Consider the following 25619-nt stretch of genomic DNA (forward strand, 5'->3'; position numbering starts at 1 on the left):
ATTCTCATACTATGATTAGGGCAATAAAATCTGTATCCCTTGGATTTTTCTGGATAACCAATAAAATATCCTGAAATAATTCTTGGATCCAATTTCTTTTCATGTGGATTGAATACTCTTATCTCTGTAGGACACCCCCAAATATGTAGATGTCTCAGACTAGGCTTCCTACCAGTCCATAACTCAAATGGAGTCGATGATACTGACTTGCTAGGAACCCTGTTCAAGATGTACATAGCTGTCCTAAGAGCTTCACCCCACATCGACTCAGGTACAGAGGAATAACTCATCATTCTCCTAACCATATCCATCAGAGTACGATTTCGCCTTTCAGCAACACTGTTCTGCTGTGGCACACTTGGTAATGCATATTGAGCACAAATACCTCGTTCTACGAATCTAGCAAAAGGGCCAATATTCTGACCATATCCATCATATCTACCATAAAATTCACCACCTTTGTTAGATATGACAATTTTAACTTTTCTATCTAATTATCTCTCAACCTCATTTATGTATACTTCAAGAGTATCAATGGCTTGAGACTTTTCATGTATTAGATAAACATAGCCATATCTGGACAGGTCATCTATAAATGTGATGAAATATTTTTCTCCATTAAAACAAGGAATATGGAGTGGTCCGCAGATATCAGTATGAATAATCTCAAGAAGTTCTTTACTTCTTGTGGCATTTTTCTTTATATGTTTAGTTTGCTTTCCCTTTATGCAATCTATACAAACATCAAAATCAGTAAAGTCTAAATATTCTAAAATATTATCCTTTACTAATCTTTCAATTCTTTCCTTGGAGATATGCCCCAATCGTCTATGCCACAATATAGAAGATTTTTCATTATTGAAACTATGTTTCAATCCAACATTTGATTGCAGGGTTATTAATGTCTTTGCAAACTCAAGATCCAAATTAATTCTATACAAACCATCACAGAGAATTCCAGAACCAACTTTTATTGAATCATAAAATATATTGAGTTTGCCACTACCAAAATAAAGACAATATCCTAACTCATCAATTCTAGAAAGAGAAACCAAATTTCTAGAAATTTTAGGGACATAACAGGTGTCAACAAGATCCATCAAGTGACCCGTCTCTAAGCGTAGACGATAAGTTCCCATTGATATCACTTTCGCTTTAAGACGATTTCCCATAATGATGAATCTTTCATGTTCTTTTGGTTTCCGAATTGAAAGAAATCCCTGTATGTTATTTGTAACATGAGTTGAAGCACCAGAATCAATCCACCAAGTGTTAGAATGAACTTCTGTAATGTTTGATTCGAAACATACAAAGGTCGAGTTAATACCTTTCTTTTCGAACCAAGTCTTGCGTTTAATGTAATCCTTCTTCACGTGTCCTTTCTTACCATAAAAGAAGCACTTTACAATAAATGCTTTCTTTTCATTAGTTCGTTTAACATTTCCAGACCCGGCAAATTTCTTTGATTGATAATACTTCAACTTTCTTTTCTTATTACCAGCTCCTTGAGTAGTGGTCATGACATGAACTTTCCTGCTTTAATCTCAATTTTTCTTGAACACACATGCTAGTCAACTCATTCAAGTCTCACTTATCCTTATTTGTGTTGTAGTGAATCTTGAATGAGCCAAACTGAGAAGGAAGATAATTGAGAATAAATTATACGAGGAAAGATTCATCAACATTCATACCTAATGTTTTAAGTTTTGCAGCTTTGTCAGCCATATTGAGAATATGATCCTGAATTCCTCGAGTGCCATCATACTGAGCCGTAGTCAGTTCTTTCATTAATGTGCCAGCCAATGACTTATCAGCAGATTTAAATCTGTCTTCAATAACCTTTAAATATTTCTTTGCGCTAGTTGCAGTCGGTAATGAAGTCTTTATGTTATTTGCAATTGTCATTCTTATGAACATTAAACTAAGTCTATCAGATTTTTCCTAAGCCTTCATTTCATTTACTTGTTCTACAAAACTTTCATCAGTCAAATCTGCAGGCTTTTCAACAAGTAATGCTAAATCAAAATCTAATACACCTAGTATGAATTGCACATGCTCTAACCATTCTAAATAATTTGATCTAGAGAGTACAAGGACACTTGAAGCATATGAATGTATATGCAGAAGTACCACTGCAAAAATATAGAATAACATTAATGCTTTGAGTTTGTCAAAAATTGATGAACTATTGATATCATCTATATTATATCTTTGAGTGAAATATTGACATATCTAGTATTCACTCAAGAATATTTATTAAGGACTGATACCATCCTTGTGGAATAGTATTGTTACATTTGGGTATGCAACCCTAAACTGCAAGGATATCTAAAAATAGTATTATCCTACCCCATCATATAATTATTTGAATTAGATTCTCCTTGAGATTATCTAAATCTCCTAATTATATGTGTCATTATGAATATTATTTCCTTAATATCATTTAGGACTAATTATTTAATATTATTTTATAAATCATTAGTCGAGGTCACTTTGGTGTCTACAAGACTAATGCAATGATATAAAATAAAAATGTCCTATAAATGATAAAACTTTTATTGTAATTCATATCACAAAAGTCTATCATTCTAGACCACTTTGGCAGCTACTAGTCAGATAAAACTTAGGGAAATGAATTACAAATAATATTCATCAATTTCTTTAATTTTTGCTAAGCAATTCAATAATAAAAATGACCATAATAATTATTGAATATTAATGCAAAGCAGTTCAATAATAAATAACAATAATAATTATTGAACATTAATGCTAAACAATTTAATAATAAAATAATAATAATAATTATTGAATATTAATGCTAAGAAATTCAATAATAAATAATAATGATAATTATTAAATATTAATATTAAGTAATTCAATAATAAATAACAATAATAATTATTGAATATTAATGCTAAGTAATTTAATAATAAATAACAATAATAATTATTGAATATTAATCAATACGAAACTCATATGATAATCATGATAACATATAAATCATGCTTTCATGTGAAAGGTAAATATTATTTCATAATTTCATAATTTCATATATATACATGTGAATAAATAAAAAAAAGTCCAAAAAACAAGAATTAGATTTTAAATTTTATTTATCACATGTAAAATCAATAATTCATATGAGAAAACTATAAAGTAAACCATAATTTATAATTTTTTTAATCAAAAATTAAATCTAATCAAATAATCAAAAATATAATTATGATTAAAATTAATCATAATTATAATAAATCATATTTATCAATTTATAATTGAGAATATGAATTAAATTTCTCAATTTTGATAAAACCATAAATATTTGAAATGGAATAAACCAGAAATATGCGAATGGCAGAACTGTAATTTTGGCATAAATTAAACCCGAGGGTAAAACCGTGAATATTTTGACAGAACATAACTTGAAATTACGAGAGTTACAAGGGTAAAACTGTAATTTTAACAAAACCCTAGCATCGAGGGCAAAACTGTAATTTTAACTGTAATCTGCTTTCGCCGCCGCCGCCTACGCGAGCGGCGCTGCCGCTGCTGCCTGCGGCCCGGCCGCCTGTGTGCGGCCCGGCCGCCTGTACGTGGCTGCCGCCTGTACGTGGCTGCGGGCTGCCGCCTGTGTGCGGCTGCCAGCGGCAGTTCCTGCCCGCGCGTGGCTGCTGCCAGCGCGCGGCCGCCGCCTGTGCACGGCCTACTCACGCACGGCCGCCACTTAGGCTGTCTGCCTGCGTATGGCCGACCGTCGCATGAACGGGTTCTGGCCGTGTGCGGCCCGCCGTCGCATGGATGGGTTGCGTATGGGACGGATTCTGTAATGCCGCATATGTGACGGGTTCTGTGATGCTCGCATATGGGACGGGTTCTGTGATGCGTACGCTACCCGACGTAGTCGCAGATTCGCAGCGAGATCGACAGTGGTCATTGCTTATGCATCGTAAATAAATTTACAGATCTAATTACGATGCATACCTTTTGATGCCATCTTTTTAGAGATCTTGGTTGATTTGCTAAGCACCGTCTTTAATCCAAGGCAGCCAGCCAGCCACCGATCCAAAGTTGCAGCCACCGTCGCCAAGGAATGCAAGGAGGAGTAGATCCTTTCTCACTGAGAGTGATGTATTTTGGGAGAAAGGGGTTTTTTTGGGAAACTGAAATCCAATCAGTTAAAATATCTGAACGGAATCCAATCAGTTATTCTATTATATATTTTATTCAATTATAAAAGGGTCACATATTAACTCAGACTTGACGAGATGTGCTATGTATTTGAAAATATGAGTTATTTTATACATGAATAAATCATAAAGACTTAAATGATCCATGATCAAAACCACGAGGGACAAAATGAACCTTAGCCCTTTTTTAAACTTAAATTATATATAATTATATTAATAATTTATCATGATTTGTTAAGTAAGTAGAGTCTAACATTTGTATGGAACGAGGTTCGGAGAGCTTTAATTTCCTCGCCAAAGAGCATATCTACGGTTGTAGCTTTAAGCATGGAAAGCTTGTGGTACTGAGGGTTAGAAAGTCAATGAAGTAGCAAAGGAATAAACGATGCCTGCCACGGACAACTCATTTGGATCAGATCGATGGACCCTTTTGTCACCTACAAGCACCAAGTCAATGAAGTAGCAATGGATCTATCGACACCTACCTTTGACAACTCATTTCAATCGACACAACCCACCTTCTCGTGACTGCAAGCACACCTAAAGATCATCAAAGGTTTCATCACCTCGCCACGCACAGTTTCTCCATCACCATTGTGTAGGTCCGGAAAACAGGATCCTCTCTTTCCCTACTACTCCAATCTAACCAAAGATCCATCGAACCTAAAGTATCTATCGATTTATGGTGCCATGGAGACACGGCGCACATGACTCCATCCGGCCACGTTGTCTTTGCGAGGGACGATCGTGAACGCTTGCTCGACCACCCTCGACATCATTGTCACCACTTACATCGACCAACATCACCAGCATTGTCGTTCGATCACCAACATGATTCTTCGTACAATCGCTCCATTGTCATCCATCACACCTCTTCCATTTATCATCGTCACCGTCGGCATGCCATTGCCATCATCGACTTCCGCAGCACTAATCTCGCCGTGGGTTGCCTGCCGACATTACACGACGAGGGCTTAGCGATTGGTCCACCGGAGCCATTCTTCTCCTTTCCCGCATTCGTATTCGGATCGAGCATAATGTGCGATCGCACTGGTACGATGTGACGACAAAATTATTTATGGCTTCGATGTGATTTGGTTGGGAGGGGGTGCTCGTCATCACCTTGTGATCAACCGCAATGAACGATGCACGAGTGAGCGAATAGTAAGCATGGATCGACTTTGGTCGCTAAGAAAATTATGAACGGTTTACGAGAATGGCACATCATCATCATCATCATCCTTTTGAATGAGAAAGATTGATCGTTTATAAGCTGACACGCATCAGAACTCATCGAGGGACATATGTTCACCTCCCGACACTCAGATCTTCCATGCCGATGAAATAATTAATTCCTCGTGGGAAACTGAAAGCTCATCGGACATGAAAGTTCTTCGATTTTTTGGGAGTGGGGGCAACGAAATATCATCGGACATGAAAGTTGTAGATAATTCTAGATTTTATGTTGATTGAATGTATTATTAAAGTTCATTTTCGAGTTTGGAGGATCGGTGAGGAAGGAGCGGAGGGGAGGCGGTGACGGGAGTCGGGGGCGTTCCTACGAGAAGCACACTTGGATGCTTCCCGTTCTGACGCTGCGGCAAACCGGGCACGACTCGGCGGCAGTCGCGGCGTCACAGGCGTCGCAGAGGCATAGGTGGCGGCACGGGAGGAGCACCACCGAGGCTGCCCGACGCCGGCACGCGCGGCACGACCGCTCCGGCTCGACTCGGTCCGGATCGACGTAGGCCGACCCGGCTTCCTCGGCGGGTGGGGTCTCGTTGCACCCGCCCCCCATCCCCGAGGGGGGAGCCGCGGCAGCAGACGCGGCGTGTTGGAGTTGGGCGTGGAGGGATGCGGCGGTCGCCTGGTCCGCCATGGCTTTGGCTTGCCATGCCATCGACTCCGTTCGGAGGCAGGCGAGTCGGTCCTCGAGCTCGGTGCTCCGCCGCTGCGCCCGCTGCACCTCCAGCTCCTTCTCCCGCAACCTCCGGGCGGCCGACTCCTCCGCCGCGGCTAATAAGGCCCGGTAGTGCTTTTGATGCTTCTCCGCCAACGACCGCCGCAGTTGCTCTCCCTTCCACAGAAGCAGAACAATCCAACTTTTACTCTCTTTTTGCCGTCGAGAACCAAAGAAAGAAGAGAGGACCTGGAGGGTACCTGGGCGTGGAGGTACTGTTCGATTTCGTCCTTGTGTCGGTTGATTCGGGCAGCGAATTCTTCAGCCGGAAGGGCGGAGAGGAGGGACGAGGAAACGGAAGAAGACGAAGAGAGAAGCGGATCGGATTGTTTCTGGCTCTGGTACCGATTTTGTCCTTCCAAGGCGAGACGAAGGCCGCCGGGGGTGAAGGGACGGGGGAGGCTTTGAAGCTCGGCGAGGCTCAAAAGAGTGGGAGGTGGAAGCGGAGCCGAAGCGGGCAGGGGTTCCAGGGCGAAGAGGTTGATGAGGTGACCCTGCTGCGGCGGCGACGCCACCGAGACGCCCGTGACTTCCCTTGCCCGCTTCATCGGGTTCCCATTCGCTGTTCACGGAAACTCATCTTTATCTCGGACGACGAACGGAGCAAAGAATCAGCAACAAGAGCCACCTTAATCTCACCTCCATTGGCATTGGCGAAGTAAACCAGAGACTGATCGAGAAGCCCAGGGGCGGTTCCAGGGAATTCCATTTCCTTCTTCTCCGGCTCGCTTCTGCATGGATTCCACGGCCACAAATCACCAAAACCATCCATCAAGATGTCAACTCGACAAAGAAGCCAACAAGGAAATTGGCATCAAAATGCGAGCTTGACCCAAAGCGTACCTATTTAGTAGCAGAACGTTGGAGGGGTGTTGGGCTCGAACTGCCATGGCGATAGCAGAGGATAAAATGGGATAACATGTATATAGGGAGAGGTCGAAGAGGGCGAGAGTTGCGGAAGGAATGAAGCAAGCAAGCAAAGGAGGCGGATTCGCCAAAGAGCAGTGCGGAGGAGCGAGGCGGGGGGAGGAATAAAGCAGAAAGAAGCGGTGGAATCGAAGGCAAAGGCAAAGGAGAACTCGGTCCTCAGCCTCTCCTCTTCTTACTTGGTTGTTGTTCTGTGTCGCCCGCTGCTTCCAAACGCCACGCTTTCGATGCAGTTTAGGCAAAGCAAAGACAGGACAGAGAGAGAGAGAGGAATCAGTCCAAAGAAGGCCTTCGCTTCTTGCGCCCTCCCTCGTACACTCCCCACCCACAAAATAAAGAGAGAGAGAGAGAGAGAGAGGTGGGGGCTGCTGTTTTCACCGATTGCTTGCTGCTCACCGTAATCTTTCTTTTTTATTTTGGTGGAAAAAGCTGTCGTCGATTTTTAGACTTTTTTTATGATTTAGTTTCTAAATCCAGATGATAATATGGTAGTACATGTAAACGTGCATACCAATCCACACTTGGGTTCTTCGATCTTATCATATCTGAGTTGCACCGGTGAACCGATTTGGGGTTGGAGACCGATTCATCCGTGTTCCGAAAAGGGGATCGATTATCCCGCCGTTGTTTCATTTATCATTTATTTCTTTGGACGAAGAATGTTGGATGAGAGTTTTCGTTTGAAATTAAAAAGATCTATTACAAAAAAGTTGAAGTGCGTTAATAGAAATAGTATTTCTTCTACACCTCTTTTTTATTTGTTTTATTCATACATAACTTATTATCATAATTTAATCTCATTCATTAATAATATGTATTGATACTTTAAATGAGATTTGAAACAACTTTGTAAGCTGGTATTTAAGGGTGTTAGACGACGACAAAATAGGGAGCATAGAATGGCAGGAATGCGTGAATGGGCTGTTGGGATTCCATCAGCTACCGGGGACGCCATAATTTGCAGGCAGGGCGGTCATCGTCATGGGGTGAGCCCGTCCATCCCATCCCATCCCATCTCATCGACGACGAGCCACGGGGTGGGTTTTGGCAATTATTGCCCGGTGAACAAAGAAGATATTTCATACTATTTGGCACTGATGTCAAGTTTGATGCTGGGAGCACGTAACCCATCCATCCATCTATCCATCCATCATTTGCACGTAACTCACATTCCATCTTCTCTTATCTCATTGATCGGATCGGATATTCTAATGTGATAAAGAAATCACAGTGAAAACTCCTCCTCGATGAAATCAAATCATCCAAATAGATGAGAAACATCTCTGACTACAGCTACAGCTTATCGATTTCACGGAGATCAGAGAAGAGGGAGAGAGAGAGAGAGAGAGAGAGAACTTTAACTGTGATCGATTTCAAAATGGTTGACATTTGCAGTTGGAAAATCACAATATTTAGTCATTTAGGCTGTCGAATTCAACTGATGTCACATGGTCGGGTGGGTGTATGCTTGCCCTCTCATGCAAGTAATTACCGAGTAACGTGCGACTTCAGATTAGATTCATCTCTTTCTCTGTCTCTTAAGCCTGCACTTGTTGCGTGAATGATTCGAGACTGACGTGCTGATAAAAGCAGAGCCTCCTGATAAAAAAAAGTACGAGTTAATTTTGCCATCTGAGGCCATGCTTATCGATCCAGAGAAAGAGAAAGACAACCCAAACAAACACACAAAAGGGTCTGATAGATGGTGATATTGATCTCCGCCGACACACGGAAGCTTTTGTTGAAGCTAAGATGGAGGAGGTGCAGATGAAGAAGAGTTATCTTCATGCGTGCACCGGCTGCCATGATCCAGATTCCTAGCATATAGTCACCGAGAACGAGATTTAAGGTCCATCAATCAAACTGATGCCTCGGGGATTAGTTATGGACGACCTGGAAGCAATCACAGACAAACGAAAGGTGGTGGAAGAACATCGAGTATCTTGTTAGTGGATGAACCAAATCCTACTTAAGGACACTTTCTCATCCATTCCACCTCACCAATGCCAATGCCACCTAACAATTACTAACATGTTTCCTTTAGTCCTTCTCGGAAGTAAGAACGAACATTTAGTAATGAGGTGTCAGAGAGCCTTCTGTATCTCTCTCTCTCTCTCATCAATGCAACAGTCTCGGCTGCTGGCGTCCTCCATCTCGATGCTATCACGCCATCCTTGCCCACCTACTGTCTCGCACACATCCCACCGTTTCCTCTGACATCAGCTCCTCCTTACCCACCCCCCATCGCCACAGTCGAACAACATTCCATTTGGGAGGCTATTGGCGTGACCAGATTTTGATTCAAAAGGATTCATTCTAGTGCTAGAAAATAACATTAGAATACCCAATTTTATGGAGAGGATTATCCACAGACTAACCTTTTAGGCACAAAATACATCCTAAGGATGATTGATGATTTCCTCGTACCGATTTAACTCCGCCCGGCCTATGCAGAAACAAAGTTCGCTAAAAAAAAGTTCAAACCACAAATGAATTCCAGGATGTTTCACGGTAATGGAAGAAGTCATGCACCATTAGTGAAACATAAAACACTCCATACCAGTAAGTAAACATTAGATTGGGGAAAAAAAAAAAAAAAGGTGACACTAATGTTAATGGTACAAGGAAACCCCAAACCTGAAAGTTTACAGGCAGGTTTGGTTTTCTCTTGATTTCTTTAAGAAGATGGGATGGGAAACCGATTACTGGCGCTGATTATACAGAGATACATATATGGAGATTCGGACACCTAAAACTAATAATGAAACTAATCCTCAGCAGCACACCATATTTCCATCCACTTTTTAAATAGTCTGCATGATGCCCAAGCTAGTCAGCCTTGTCAATGATAATGGATTGGAGATCCGCTTTAATCACAACTCTGCAATACTGCTAAGAGATGAAAACTGTGTGTTGATGTTTGCAAGAGTATCTTGATCAACATGGGCAGTCATCCACATCTTGGGTGGAGAACAAAATGACAAAGCTGTCACGTCTGCTGATTCTAGCTTGGGTGTCGAGTGATCTTCACTTGTCAGATTATCAACTGTGCACTGCAGCTTCAAGTCCATGCAACCTCTTATATCTTCTTCACTATGCGCTTTGTTCAGTTTATTGATTACATCATCCATGGTTGAGTTTCTGTCGTGGCGCCATTTCATAATCTGTCTTGATCTTTTGAACTCTCTATGATCATCTAGGTCATCATCATTTATTGAACAATCATCAGAAACAAATTCTCCTTTCTGCAACTCACATAATTTCTGGTCGATGAGGTTTCGTGTCCTCTCCTGAAAACTCTCAGCTCTTTCAGAATTGGATTTCAGCTTCATCTTAATCTCAGAGACCAATTTTTCAGAAGAACCAGCAACCAATGCAGTCTGATCACCCGGTTCTGTTCCTTGCGTGATTGAGAATGTTTCCTCCAGTAAATTCACATTTTGCATGTACCTATCAAATGCCTCGTTTTCAACTTCAATATCTCGTTCAAAATGCTCTCTTAACTTCATAAACCTCCACCTGTTTATATTCACAGCATCCTGAGACATTATCAAGATCATGGAAGTCTTGAGCAAAAATAACAGGCAGTTTCAGCAATTCAGAAGAACAGATTGTATATGATGCCCATACCTTTCTGTTCAACGGTTTCCTAGCTCGTAAGATATTGGCAACATTAGTGGAAATCTGCCTGAGTGAGTTGAGTCTCCCAGAAGCCCTGATATGATTAAATATTAGATAATCACGAGGAAAAATCCAGGTGTAGATCCTTTTAGATATGATTTGCTACAGCATACCCTGATGAGGACACATCATTGGATGGTTGTTCTATCGTCGTGGAGCTAGAAGGTGGTGGTTTGTCCGGCAAAGTACCATTGTGTTTAAGAACTGTTATTTTTGCCCTCAAAGCAAAATTAATGAAAGTGGATATTAGAAACATGTATGGTTTAACTCATTATGGTACTTATATTGAAACATCATAGCAGGGCATAAATTTTCTATATGATCAGTTGGTAAAATAAGTGCATCAAAAAATTTAAATGGAATCAATGAAATCATGATCAGCTTAAATAAACAGATGATCTCAAAGAGGTTTGGTTTTCTTAATGATTACCGATCTCCATAGTAGCTTATCCACTTACCATGAATATGACATGGATTTTCAGCTTTGGCGCAGCAACTCTTGCATGACTGAAAAGGGCACCTGAAAAAGCAATGCAAAAAATTCCTAAAGGTCTGTGCAACGATCACCCAGAGAACACAATCATTCTAGACAAGAAATACCAATAGCACAATGCAGTTTTACATTTTTAGCTTAACATATGACTTGAACTCGATGCACCTTTTTCAAGGGCTAGTTTAATAATATGTTCATGGCTTACTTATACTTCTGTTGCTTCCTAAAGCAAGGATTTTCCTGTACCTACTTCAAGACTTGAGTTAAGGGAAACATCAGAGTTTCTCTTCTGGTCTCATGAGATTAAATTGCAACCATTTGGAGAATAAAGTTTAGAAGGAAAAAAGAACCAAGAGGAGAGGAGATAAAGAAAAGGAGAAAACGAAAAAGAATATAAGAAAGAAGAGAGAGCAAAAAGAGAAGAGAATGAAGGAAGCCATAGTGTGTGTGTTCCTTGCTGGATTAGTCTGCCGAACGCAGGGTATCGATGCTTAAAGCTGTAATCATCAAGCTATAGCATACGGATTCCGAATTACTACCTGATAATAACAGTACTAATTTAATATTTGTCCAACACACAACCAGAGTATATTAATTATTGGATCAGGATTCCACATTTGAATCTCCTGATTCCTTGATAGAATCAGATCCTAGTTGGACCCAACGCATGCTCATTGCAAAGGCCCTCTGTTACCCTCTATGGTTTACAAACAGAAAGAGAACAGGAAAAAGAAGAAAGTTCCACCCCTCTCTTCTTTCCTCTTTCATGTGTTTATTAGATCTCTAGTTACACAAACAATCACTGGGCCAGAACTGCCTCTGGATGGTCAACTGCAAATTAAACACTCTTGCACATGTTGGTCTGTACATGCTGGCCTAAAAGGGTAGGTAGAAGTAAGCCAGTGTACCGAACATACGGAAAAATACAAACATTTAGACAGCTTTTCACTTTTCATCAGCAGTTTTCTTAGGTTTACTGCTCCATACCAATCAGTAAATATTGGCCCAACAAGATCCCAGTATGGATACTAATATTTGACTCTGCATGATAAACAATGAGTCTCAACCAATCCTTTTGTTGAAGACTAGTAAGAAACTTTTCAAGCACCAACCATTCTTCTAAGATACTGGAAACGAGAACATCCTTGCCATCGGGCCACTAGATGGCCCTAAAATCTTATCGCTTTAAGTTGAGTACTTTTAATCTTGACTTGTGAACCAAACCAAAGAAGTCTTGTCCGATAATAACGATGAACCAAGATATGAAAAACCAGTTAATCCTGATCCCTGTTAAATTTGACTAAAAACCAGACAAACAACAGTGACAAAATGGCTGAGGCGATCCTTACTTTGGCATAAAATTATGGAGCTAAAACAGTAAACAAGCGGCCATAGATACCAAGCAGACCCAAAACTTTCTTGAACAAACATAAACCAGTTGTTAAAGAGATTTACACACTGCTTATCAAATTGGATACTTCAACAACGGCCTTGTTTAAGAGCAAGGGATCTTTTCCATAAGGTTGTACTATGAATTCATACGTAAGCTTTCCCTAATCCTGAAGGGTTCTTGTTCATTCAAACATATGACTTGGGATTAATATCAATTTAATTCCAAATAACTGTCAAGTCAATATCTCAAAAAAGATCCACACATTGTTCTAAGCTTGGACTTTAAAGTCAACATGGCATGTTGTGAAGCAAACATCGTAACTTAATATGTTCACCGAAAAAGGACACAAGTTTAAGAGATAGTATCAGCTCATCCAATAATTACATCCTGATGCAAGAATAATGCCAAATGAGGGGGAAAAAAATCTACTAGTAAAAAATGCAGCATTAAAAAATGACAGGGACTAGACGGTCTCCAATCAAGAAGCTATCTTCGATCTAATCATGGAAATTCCTTGTTCTAAACAAGTGGACGATGCATATATTTTCCTAAAGTTCAATGTTTACTGGCTTCAAAATTATACAAGGCTTCAACTCTTTGTTGCTTCACTAAAGAAAAGATGCTATAGGAGACTAAATTTTGCAACTTGAAAAAACTAAATAAGTAAACGTTTCTACCTAGAGCGAGCAACATTGCCACATTTGATGCACTTGGGCTTGTTAAGGCCCCGAAGGCTCGGTTTTGGCATTTCAAAAGCACCAGGCCGTTGTGATGTTATGTTGCCATCTATGGCCGTGATGGCCGTAATAGAGTCACCAATCTTGCCACTAGAGCCCGGAGATGAAGAAGCCATGAGCCAGATCTCTTCCAAAAGATAAAGCTAAAAACAGCGACTGCACAATTTACAAAAAGTAAAGAATAATAGTCAAATTATATTCAAGCTAATTCACAGAGACAGTGCACGTCTCTGTTAAGAAAGCATGAACTGATCACTAAAGGACATATACCACATAAAGATGATTGTCAGGCACATGCATGCAAAAGTCAAATATAGTATCTATAACTCTTCGAGTCTCAGACTTAAGCCATTTTCTAGCACTACATAGCTCCAGACCAGAAGTCCACAAAGTACAATGAACTTGTGCCAAAAAGTTTTCATCGAAGTCATAAGAAGCTACACTAATAGCCTGAATAGCAATGAAAACTTAGCTGCGATCAAATTATAAAAGATGGAAAAAGGTCCAAGGGAGGAAGACGATGCTTCGGAAACCAATCAAAGTGGATTAGGCAGGGCATAAGCCAACAACAGGTACAGATTGATCATTCAACTCATGCCAACAAGCTACCATGACGATTTTGAGTCTCAAAATGAGTGCCCTTCGGAAGCCCCTTATGCAGAAACAAAAGGGATCCAGATCCCAGGTCAATCAAAATCTGAAGGACCAAAAGAAAATCATCCTTAATGGATCCCGATATCCAATTTGATCCATTGATAATCAAAGGAAGGGGAGGAAAGGATTGTGATGCTTGAAGTTCATTACTGCCATAAAGAAGAAGAAGAAGAAGAAGAAAACCCAGAGCGAAAGAGACGCACCAGAAGAGGGAATTTGGTACACTATTTCGCCTTTGGAAGAAACCCTACCAAAGAAAAAGAGGGAGAGAGCGGAGGAGGAGAACGGCCGAAGAGGAGCCCGCAGCCACAACAAAGAATCCAACAGCGCCGGCCCTTCACCGCCACCGGATGAGAGAAGAGGGCGGTCGTAGCGGGCGGCCGAACCGTTCGGCGTCGGAGAAGAAGTGGGCGAAAGAACGGCGACCCGACCGGTCCAAGGTAAAAAGGTACGATGTTTCGGTTCTCCCCGAACCAAGGACACAACAATCACCAGCCGGGTCGTCAGTGTTGCGGATTGCCAGCGTGGCGACATTCCGAGGCGTCGGATGAGGGGTGGGGACACCGTTTGGGGGCTTCTTCCGCCCTTGAGTGCACGGAAACGAAGGCCCATCGGAATCATCGAATGGGTCTTCCCTCGCAAGCCCAACCAACAAATCCACAAACCCAACTGGTCGAATAAAACGCGTAGGTCAAGATCAGACTGGACCGGTAAAAATCAAGTTTTTCTTTTTTTTAAGCAAAATTAAACAAACATATTGTTGCGGGGGGCAACTGTTTAAGCCGTGGCCTCGGGGCCGTCACGACTTGGTTCGAGTCCGGAAGGCAGGGATCTCCATGGGGGCGCTCCTCGAGCTCGTTGAATCTCCGAAGGCTTCGCACCTGCACTCCGACCCCTCCGACGATCAAGTTAGAGGAAGATGCGGAGGGGGTTTCGAGAGAAGTAGTGTTTTGGAGTGTGTCTCCCCCTCTCCTTCTCCTTCTAATGAACGAGAGGGTATTTGTAGGGAAGCATTCTACTTCCTGAGCTGCCTGCTTGTAGGGGGCAGGCTGATAGTAGCGATGGCGTAACGTGTTAGACTTGGCTTTTGCAGGATAGTAATGTGCCTCGGTCAGCGTTCTGATCAATTCCGAGGTGCGTGACGTCATCTGGAGCAGCTGACGTTGTCCTGAGACTGTTTGCCATTTTTACCCTTATCATATTCCCCCCCGAAAGGAGCTATGCATCGGTTGTTGTAAGAGGAGTCCGATGCATGGCTTCTGTCTTCAGGCGGGCTGGCCGCGCAGACGAGGTTTCGGGGAGAATGGAGCCGAGGGGCCGAGGAGCACGACGCAGGCGGGCTGGCCGCGCAGGCGTGGTCTCGGGTGGCGTAAAGCCGAAGAGCCGAGGAGCACGACGCAGGCGGGCTGACCGCGCAGGTGTGTCCCGGGTGGCGTTAAGCCGAAGAGTCGAGGAGCACGACGCAGGCGGGCTGGCCGCGCAGGTGTGTCCCGGGTGGCGTAAAGTCGAAGAGCCGAGGAGCACGACGCAGGCGGGCTGGCCGCGCAGGTGTGTCTCGGGTGGCGTAAAGCCGAAGAGCCGAGGAGCACGACGCAGGCGGGCTGGCCGCGCAGGCGTGGTCTCGGGTGGCGTAAAGCCGAAGAGCCGAGGAGCACGACGCAAGCGGGCTGACCGCACAGGTGTGTCCCGAGTGGCGTTAAGCCGAAGAGCCGAGGAGCACGACGCAGGCGGGCTGGCCGCGCAGGCGTGGTCTCGGGTGGCGTAAAGCCGAAGAGCCGAGGAGCACGACGTAGGCGGGCTGCACCGTCAGCCGGGCGGCTGAGGCGGGCAGCCGCGCATGGGGCCGAGGAGCCAAGACCAGCCCCAAAGGAATATATATACACACACATGTGTATATATATATACACATGTGTGTGTATGTGTATGTTAGGATCAGCACTAAGAGGGGGGGTGAATTAGTGCAGCGGTAAAATCCACGTCTTCAAAATACCTTCGTACGATAAAAGCTGATTTCGACGTAGAAAACTGATTTTGAAAACTTAACTTTGAAATACGTTCTTAAATGAATTGAAGATAGTAAGCAATTGAAGAGGTTTGCAATTAAAGTAAATTGCTCAAGACATAAATGTAAACCAAATTTTAGAGTGGTTCGGTCAACGTGACCTACATCCACTTTCGGCTTCCTCCTCCGACGAGGTCATCGGTATCCACTAGAGGCCTTCCTTCAATAGGCGAAGGCCAATCACCTTTTACACCCCTCTTCTCCTTTTATCGGGTCTAGGAGATAACCCTTACAAGCACTCACTCTCCTCTCTAAACAGAAATCTAAGTTTAAGCTAGAGGAGGGAATACACTTATGATCGCAGCTCTCTGTGCTTGTGTACTTTAACTAGGGATGAGAGGGATATTTATAGGCTTCAAGTTGATTCAAACTTGGAGCCTAAAACTTTCCCATCCTGGGTTCCCTGGGCACGAGCAGTACCATCGCCTGTGCTGGCTGGTACCACCTCCTAGTGTCAGTTGACACTGACACAGTCCTGGGCGGTACCATCGCCTGGGGGGCACTACTGGGCGGTACCACCGCTTGACATAGTCTCGAAGATTGTGCCACAACGATGAAACTTCTTGGGACACTGTTTGGGTCTCTTATTGGGCCCAACACAGTTCTTACATGGGCCTAGCTGGCCCCTAATTGGGTTGGCCCAAATCCAAGTCCAATTATGTGCTAACTACGAAATTCTAAGACATTTGCTAAGCTAAACAAGTCCCTATGTCTATTCTTCCGGCGAACTTCCGACGATCTCTCGGTAATGTTCCGACGGACTCCAAGCAAGCTCCTGGACTTCGACGATCTTCTTGGCGAGTTTCGATGAGCTTCTCTGGCAAGCTCTGAGACTTCTCGGCTGGTTCCGCCAGAACTTCTGATGAACGTTCGGACTTCCGATGAACTCTCCAACTCGCAATGAAATCGCGTTCTTGAGTCCGGGACTTCATTTTACTTCATGCCTTGTTATTGTAGTTAATCCTACACATATAAAACATACTTTAATCTAGACAATTAATACTAATCATTAATCAAGTTGTCCAGCATGTCATTGGTCCCTCAATGCTTCATCCGATTCTTTGGTGCATCATCCTCTCTTGCGGCCTATTGCTCAATCGGTCAGTTGACTCCGTAACTTCAATATCCTTGGCACAATATCCGCTCTTATTGGTCCGATGCCTGAATCCACGGCCCGAAGCCTTCTGTCGATACGTTGATCGATCCACTAGTCCGACGCCCAATCTTCTGATATGTTTTTCTCCAGCACAACATGATTCTTCTTGCTTCAATTGTCTCATCTTGATCGAAGTATCCTGCGTCACTCAAAACGCAGATTAAAACATAAATATTTATCGATTGGTTTCATCATCAAAATCCGAGATTTAGTAATCTTCCCCTTTTTGATGATGACAACTAATCGACGATGGAGTTAACCTTAACTCTCGGAGTTTAAACAAACTCCCCCTATTAATATACCTTATTGATAGAAACTCTTGGATTCAAAAATCCAAGTAACATGTCATGATCAAATCATGCATGACATCAACATACTTCTCTCCCTTTGTCATCAACAAAAAGGAGAAGTCCACTATTCATGTGTTTGGAAATATAAGTTCAACTCATTGCATAAAAATATAATATCAAGTTTTATCATCGTGCAATTTAGTAAAAATTTAGCAAATGCTACATCATATTAGAATATGCTAGCTATCAAGTTTTAGATATGCAAGGTAGTAAGATAGCATGTTCTATATCATACAAGTTAGGAAAATTTATCATCATTTTAGAAAGTGTAAGCTAGTAATTTTCTATCACTTTACAACATGCATAATCACCAAATTATCATTAATTTTAAGATGTGCATAATTGTAAATTTTACAAGTTTGTATTTTTGCTTTTTAAGATAGGCAAAATAGTGATATTCAAGATAGCAAGCTCTTTCTCTTTTGAGAAGTGTCATTTTTTGCTTCCTTTGCAAAGTGTAAGCTAACAAATTTTACATATATGAAAGTTGGCAAATTTTTACATCTTTTGAGATAAGCAAGCTTTTTGCTTCTCTTTATGATGTCTAAACTAGCAACTGTTGCTTTTCTTTGCGATGCACAAGTTAGCAAATTTTGCTTCATTCTTGAATTGTGCAAGTTAGCATCTTTCTCTTTGAGATATGTACATTAGTAACTCTTTCTCCCCCTTTGTCATTGTCAAAAAGAAGGAAAGAATATAATTTTATATCTTTTTTTCCTTTATAATAATTTTTAAATCATGATAAAGGAAAATAGCATAGATGAAAATTCAAGTCATTAATATCAAAATAATTATTTTATCATAAATATTTCATCATTGCATGCATTCATATCATCTCATGAAGAATATCAAGAAGAACTTGGTGATGATATATTACTTGATGAATACAAGGAATTGTGCATAAAAATCATATCATGAGAGATAAGATCATGTAAATATCAAAAGACATGATTCATATATTAAATCTCCTCTTAAATAAAATACCAAGAAGAATCGTAGGAGAACGATTAATGAAAAATCTTGATTCATAATAAATCTTAATTTGTAAATATCAAGGAATCAAGATCATGACTTAGATAAAAATTTATTCAAATTTAAATCATCAAAATCATTTTTAAAGTCCAAGAGATTCGTAAAAATGATACAAATGGATTCATTAAAATCAATAAGATAGAGAAAAATAATTTTCAAGAAACATATTTTTCTCTTTTTAGTTATTTTGATTCATATGATTTTATTTCATTCAAGCATGTATTTTTTCATTTATGCCAAATAAAAATATATATCATCAATCGTTTAGGATCAAAAATAAATTTCGTCATAAAAACCATCAAGATTAATAAACCATAAATTACTTGAAAATTAATATGCATAATTTCGAAATTTATTAAGCATGATCATTATGACATCAAAACATGGTTTTAAAATATTTAATATTTTCATTACAACATCAGGTTTTATTGAACATAATTTTGAATGATTCTTATAGATATCTAAAACTTCTTTAGTTTTAATTTATATGATTGACTTTATATTAGCATGCCCAAATTTTTGTTCTTATGTCAAAACCATACATCATGTTAAAAACCAAAGATAAGGTTCATAAAAAAATCATTAAGCCTTTCATACAAAAGCCATGAATCGTTATTGAAAAGCAATATAGAAATCATCAAAATATACATTCTTACTTCTTAAGCACATATATAAGATTAATCTTACTAGGTGTACAATCATTAGATTTATATTTAATATTTTATTACATTATCGTAAAACATATAATTTTCATGATCATTTTCAAAATTACTAGAATGATAAGAATGATCCTAATTTTTGCATTTCCATTTTTAAACATGAAATTTTTTTTAAAAATAATTATTAAAAAAATAAATGCATCATGAAAAGCATCAAGTAATTTCGAAATAAATTAGGGGGATTTCGATTACCTCAAAAGCGGTTAAGGCATAGTTTGCCACCTCGCCTTTATTGATTTTCTCCTCATCTTCGGAGGAGCTCGATTCATTTCAATTTATGTTCTTCTTATTGCGTTCAAAGTAAGTAGTTACGTTCTTTTTGTTCTTTAATTTTTGTTTCATTAACTTTTTAAATTTATTTGTGAGGAATTCAAGTTCACCATCACTTGAGCTTATGCTCGAGTGATCTTCATTTGTTCTATGTCTCAAATCCTTCCTGTTCTTTGGAAGGTAGTTCTCATGTTCGTCAAGTACCACATTTGTCATTTCATAGATCATCAAAGACCCTATTAGTTCTTTAAGTGGAAAAATATTTAAATCTTTTGTTTCTTGTATTGTCATTACTTTCAAATTCTAATTTTTAGAAAGAGATCTTAAAATCTTGTTAGCGAGTTCAAAATTCGAAAAGCTTTTACCAAGTCCTTTTAGACTATTGACGACATCTGTAAAATGGGTGTACATGTCTCCAATAGTCTCGCTTGGTTTTGTTAGGATCAAGAGCACTAAGAGGGGAGGGGGGGGGGGGTGTGTGAATTAGTGCAGTGGAAAACTTTCGACGATTAAAACTGCGTTCGTACGATAAGAGTGATTTCAGTAGAAAATCCGATTCGTAAATCACTTAAACTTGTGATCAAGCAAGATGCAGTTAAAGCAAGTCTATGAAGGCAGTTTGCAGTTGTGATGGAAATTAGAATGTAAGCGTAAACTAAAATATGATGTTCGTACGATAAAACTGATTTACGTCTAAACGCTGATTTAGAAAATACTGAACTTTGAAACACGATCATAAAAGTGCAAAAGGCAGTAAGCTATTGAGGAGGTTTGCAGTAAAGATAATATGCTCAAAATAAATGCAAATCGAGATTTAGAGTGGTTTAGTCAATCTTGACCTACATCCACTTCTGGCTTCCTCCACCGATGAGGTCACCGACGTCCACTATAGGCCTTCCTTCAATAGGCGAAGGCTAACCACCCTTTCACAGTTTCACTCCTTTTGACAGGCTTAGGAGACAACCCTTACAAAAATTTCTCTCCTCTCTTGAAAGATCAGAACTTGGAAGAAAAGAGGGAGGAGAACTTCTTACTCATACAACACTTTTGAGCTCTAAAAATCACAGAGTAAGATCAGGATTTTGGTGGTTTTTGGGTGCCCTTTCATTGCTGAAAGGGTGGGGTATTTATAGGCCCCAACCCAGTTTGAATTCCGAGCTCAAAACTATCAATTCCCGAAATTCCGGGGTCTAGCGGTTGCACCGCCTAACTGTGGTGGTTGCACCGCGTGGCAGAGCTCGAAGACTGAGCCTCTGGACGGTGCCACCTCCTGTCAGGGGCGATTGCACCTTCTGCCAGAGCTCGGAGATCGAGCTCAGGCGGTGCCACCGTCGGACTGGGGCGGTTGCATCGCCCAATCAGAGCTCGGAGACCAAGCTCAGGCAGTTGCACCTCTATTAGAGGCGGTTGCACCGCCTAGCCAGAGCTCGAAGACTGAGCCTTGGGCGGTGCCACCGCCGACCCAGGCGGTGCTACCTCTGGCCAAGTAATCTGGGTCCAAATGGGATGATCCATTCGGCCCAATTTGGGTCTGTCAAGGGCCCAATTGCCCCAAGATTAAGTTAATGGGATCACCTCCCATTTCTAACTTAATCATCGTGCTAACTATGAATTTCTTAAGGCATTTATTGCAACTTGCTCCGGTGCGTCAATCGCTTCTTCCGACGAGCTTCCGGTGAACTTCCGACAAACCTTCGGCGATGCTCCGACGGACTTCCGGCAAACTCTTGGAATTGCGACGATCCACTTGGCGAGTTCCGACGAGCTTCTTTGGCAAGCTCTTGGACTTCTCGGATTTGATCTCGCAGAACCTCTGATGACCGTCCGGACTTCCATCGAACTCTCGAACTCCCAACATGATTATAGTCTTGACTCTGGCGTAACTTATGTTGCATGTCTTACTTTCATCGTAGTTAATCCTGCACACTTATCTCAACATATGGATTAGATAACAAATGACAATTGACGTCATCATCAAAATCCGAGATTCAACAATCTCCCCCTTTTTGATGATGACAATCAATTGATAACAGAGTTAATCTTATCTCCCCCTATCTATGTGCCATAATTGAGATAAGTCATTCTTGAATTCAAAGCCTTTGAATTCAAGAGACATATTGATAAGTTTAAATCATTTAACATTATCAATACTCCCATCATGATTCCCATCATGATGTATCTCTTTGAAAATGATGTATGATGTCAAGACTCGACATCCATTTTCAAATTTTGAATGTGAATTATGGTAATGATAGCAATTCATCATATGATAAGATATCAACATGTAAAATTTCGAAGTAAGATTTTGATATCTTAACATGATGCACACATTTCAAGTCTTTTAGCAATCATAGCATTTCATCACATGGTAAGATATCAACACGTAGGACTACTATGCAAGTTCTTGATATCTTAACATAATGCCAACATGACATATTGCTAATATGGCAATCATAGTTATCATTAATTCATATATTTTCGATGGTGCAAGCATGGCATAATCATAGCATCAATACTCATATATCTGCTTCTTTCAACATAATATGACATTTATAGCATCAATTCATATATTTCTTCCCCTTTGTTATCAATAAAAAGGAGAACGATATAAACAACTTTTAAATATATGTGCAATGCCATAAGTAGGTTCATGTCATTTATAGGATACAAACATCTCAAGAAAAATATGACATGGAAATTATTTACATAGAGTGAAAACTTCTTCCTTTTTATTTGTTATTATCTTTTTTGCATGAAGGAGGAAAGCCATTTGTGTAGTTCAAAACGATAGGATATTAATGCATGCTTTACAAGGATCAGGATATTTATGTGAATCAAATCCTTACACAAAAAAATCTTCCTTTTATAAGAAGGAATCATCAAATTTATTTCTCAAAGGGAATATTTTTCACATAATAAGTCTTAAAGATATGCATTTGCTAGATCTATTTGTCAAAAATCAATAATGTGAATCAAACTATAAGTGACATATGTTTATTAAGTCCGAAAGAAAATAATGTATGAAATCCGATTGGAACTGAAAATTTAAATTAACACTTTTATGCAATCGGACAAGACTATACAATCACGAAGACATACTCATTGTTATGGAAGTTTCCAATATGTCATTTTAGGCATGTAATGGCAATTAAGTGATTTGATCATTCAATCAATAAAGTCCGAATAATAATTTTAATAAATTTATGTATTCGGACACATTAACATCATGGAAATACATTAATATCATGATAATATTTAACATCATGGTAATGTCTTATCAATTTCATGACTATGTTACTTTCTCATATCATATTTACCAAGACACGAGGTTTTCAAAGTAGGCATTATAGAAACATTTAATTTTAACATGAAATGCGACAATGAGTAACGAGATTGAGCATATTCTCACCAATTAATACATTAAGTAACCATATCAGCGATTAGTAGTCATCAAGACATTGTGATCAAGGTGAGTAATATAAAGAGTTTACAACAATGTAATTGTTACAACAAGAGGTGATTGTGTCCACATATACAAGCTTATTCAGGAGATGAAAAATTAAAGTGCCTAAATAAAGAGTCAAATTGTCGATGAATTTGTTGTAGTTCAGATAGGATTTGATCTTGTCGAAGTTCAAGTCGATCTTATCTTTGTTTAAATCGGTCCATCCAAATTCCAATGTCTTCGATAGATGATGCAGGAGCTTGCTCAAATGGATGTGTTTCCTCAAAGGGACAGATCAGAGGAGATTGAGTACCCCTAAAGACTGGTGCTTCGGGCTCTGGTTCAGGTTGAGGGGGATCGGTTCTTCTAGGCATTCTAACCCAATTACCGTTTCTATAAACACATCTCAATTGGTGAAGTAGATTTTTGTTTATTATGCTAAACCTATCTACTTTCATCACTTCTTCGTCGGGTGCTATTGGAATATCGTAGGCTTTAAGTATTCTAGTGATTATACCACCATATGGAAGCATCATGTCTCTCTTAGATAGTTCTATCATGTTTTGTTGTATAAGGTATCCAAAACAGATGTTATGTCATTTCATGATCCAATACATGGTTCCTAATTCCATTTGACTTACTTCATCATGATGGTATTGTTTAGGGAGAATGATGCTAGTTAGGATATGATGAAATACTTTAGTGTTTAGTGGTAGTAGATGTTCACAGCTTTTAGGAACTATCACTAGGTTGGGATTATCGAAAACTGTTCCTAAGGCTTCAACATATGTTGTCCCAACTATTTCATTGTCCCACGATCCTCTAAAATAAAGTCCTCTATTTTTTATGGGAATGCCTATCATGTCGCAAATGAATTTATCCGTAATGGAGATGTGTTGTCCTAAGAGATAGGTAGATATTCTTTCTTCTTCATCTACTTGTAGATTGTTGTAAAACAGTCTAACAAGTCTTGGATAGATGGATTCACTAATTTGTAAAATAGGGAGTAGATCTAGGTTTGCAAACCATTGGATTCTCTCTTAGTCTCTTAGTTCATCTAAATCTATATGTTTTCCCTTATTGACACTTCTAAATTCAAAAGAAGAAAAATTTTCAGCATGATATTTTAAATTAAAAAGGGTAAGATCAAAGTCTTCCACTAATCTCCTCTTCCCTTTGTCCCTTGAGGATCTTCTAGAGCCCATAACTACTATTATTTAAGAGGATAGTAATGAGCAAGAGTAAATGAATCAAAAACAGAATTTAGAGGCTTCTTAGAGAATCCCTTAAGTGAGATCTTCAAGAGAAGGAGAGATTGTTGATCTTTTGCTTTGAAATGAGGAGTATTTGGGATGCTAAGAGGGGAGAAATGGAGGTGGAGAAGCTTTGGAAGAGTAAAGAGGGGAAGGGAGTGAGTTGGGGTCGGTTCCACCGTCGGCCCTAGCTTGGTTTAAAAGGGGGCAGGATTGCGGGCAATTGCACCGCTGGCTGGGGCAGTGCAACCGCTTGCAATAAGTGATAGCCGGAGGTGCTACCTCCAACTAGGGCGGTGCCACCGCCTGCAGGCGGTGAGCACTCGTTTTGACTACTGTGTGATCTGATTTGAATGTTTTTGACTTGAGAAGAATTTGTATTTGGAGCAGTCAACTTTACTGACGTTTACGTAAGAATTTTTATTTTAAGATGAGAAATTTTGCACGATCAAGATAGATCTAGTGACGCGCATACTCTACTTCAAATGTCGTACGTATGTTTATGATAGATTATCCAAGTTGGTAAGCTTTGTAAGTCCATGACAAACTTTGCTTACAAGACGTAAGTTCATGATATAGTTGGATTCAAATAAGTCAATTTGATGGATTTGGAAATCCAGAGGATATATGAAGGGAGAATCATGGGTTTCCAATTCTGAGGGATCAAATAGGATTGTATCTGCATTGCTCTTATAATTTTAATTTTCTAATCCTCTTTTTGTTATTTAGGCTAGGGAGCATCGCGTGTTCTTTTTGGATCTCGAGTTATGAATATCGAGTATCCAAAGAGCAAGATATTATTTCATGCTCCCAGCTTGGGATGGTTTACGTCTTTACGAGACAGGATAATTTTTAGGTACCCATTTACTTTTGGGTGCCTCAAAAACTGATCTACATCGTTTATCATGTTGCATAGAGTTTATCATAGTTCCTTTAGGAACCCAAATTAATTTGTTCGGACTAATTTTCTTGAATGGATAATAATGCATTTTGTGTCCATGTTTGCAACAAAAGTTGCATTTGCTTTGGTGTCGAACATGTAGGATGGGGCCTTTTATGAAGGTGGTTGGATTTTGATGAGGATTTCTCACAAATTAGATTCCACTTCTTTTGGGAACGTGACCCTTGTTTGTAAGGATCATGTTCAAAGACTTGCTACCAACCTCGAATTTCTTCAAGGTGTCCTTAAGTAGCAAGTTTTCCTTTTGGATAGTTTCTAGATCATGACATTTTATACAAGAACCTAAACTATCATGATATTTAGTTTTTAACTTATCGAAATTACAAGTAAGACTATCATGCT

At 40.0% G+C, this 25619-nt stretch overlaps 2 protein-coding genes across 5 annotated transcripts; both read right to left on the reverse strand.

Annotated features, from left to right (window-relative positions):
* Positions 1–5426: 5426 nt before the first annotated feature.
* LOC135644608 (E3 ubiquitin-protein ligase BOI-like) lies at positions 5427–7355 on the reverse strand. 2 transcript variants are annotated; one of them, XM_065162337.1, is made up of 4 exons: positions 6988–7355; positions 6784–6875; positions 6345–6706; positions 5427–6261 (listed from the first exon to the last, which is right to left on the reverse strand). In XM_065162337.1, the coding sequence occupies exons 1-4, from the start codon at positions 7032–7034 to the stop codon at positions 5743–5745; spliced, it is 1020 nt and encodes a 339-aa protein (XP_065018409.1). In that variant the 5' UTR covers positions 7035–7355; the 3' UTR covers positions 5427–5742. The 2 variants fall into 2 exon arrangements, with proteins under 2 accessions (XP_065018409.1, XP_065018410.1); XM_065162338.1 differs by lacking the exon at positions 6988–7355 and having other exon boundaries at positions 6345–6724.
* A 2220-nt stretch (positions 7356–9575) lies between these two features.
* LOC135583683 (uncharacterized) lies at positions 9576–14476 on the reverse strand. Of its 3 annotated transcripts, none has more exons than XM_065161836.1 (6): positions 14281–14476; positions 13316–13531; positions 11211–11272; positions 10866–10956; positions 10702–10786; positions 9576–10610 (listed from the first exon to the last, which is right to left on the reverse strand). In XM_065161836.1, exons 2-6 carry the CDS (start codon positions 13489–13491, stop codon positions 9945–9947), a joined length of 1080 nt encoding a protein of 359 aa, XP_065017908.1. In that variant the 5' UTR covers positions 13492–13531; positions 14281–14476; the 3' UTR covers positions 9576–9944. The 3 variants fall into 3 exon arrangements, with proteins under 3 accessions (XP_065017908.1, XP_065017907.1, XP_065017909.1); XM_065161835.1 differs by having other exon boundaries at positions 14233–14476; XM_065161837.1 differs by lacking the exon at positions 14281–14476 and having other exon boundaries at positions 10866–10970; positions 13316–13379.
* Between the last annotated feature and the right edge of the window lie 11143 nt (positions 14477–25619).

Source organism: Musa acuminata, chromosome BXJ3-8 (genome assembly GCF_036884655.1).
Source record: "Musa acuminata AAA Group cultivar baxijiao chromosome BXJ3-8, Cavendish_Baxijiao_AAA, whole genome shotgun sequence".
Lineage (NCBI taxonomy): Eukaryota > Viridiplantae > Streptophyta > Magnoliopsida > Zingiberales > Musaceae > Musa > Musa acuminata.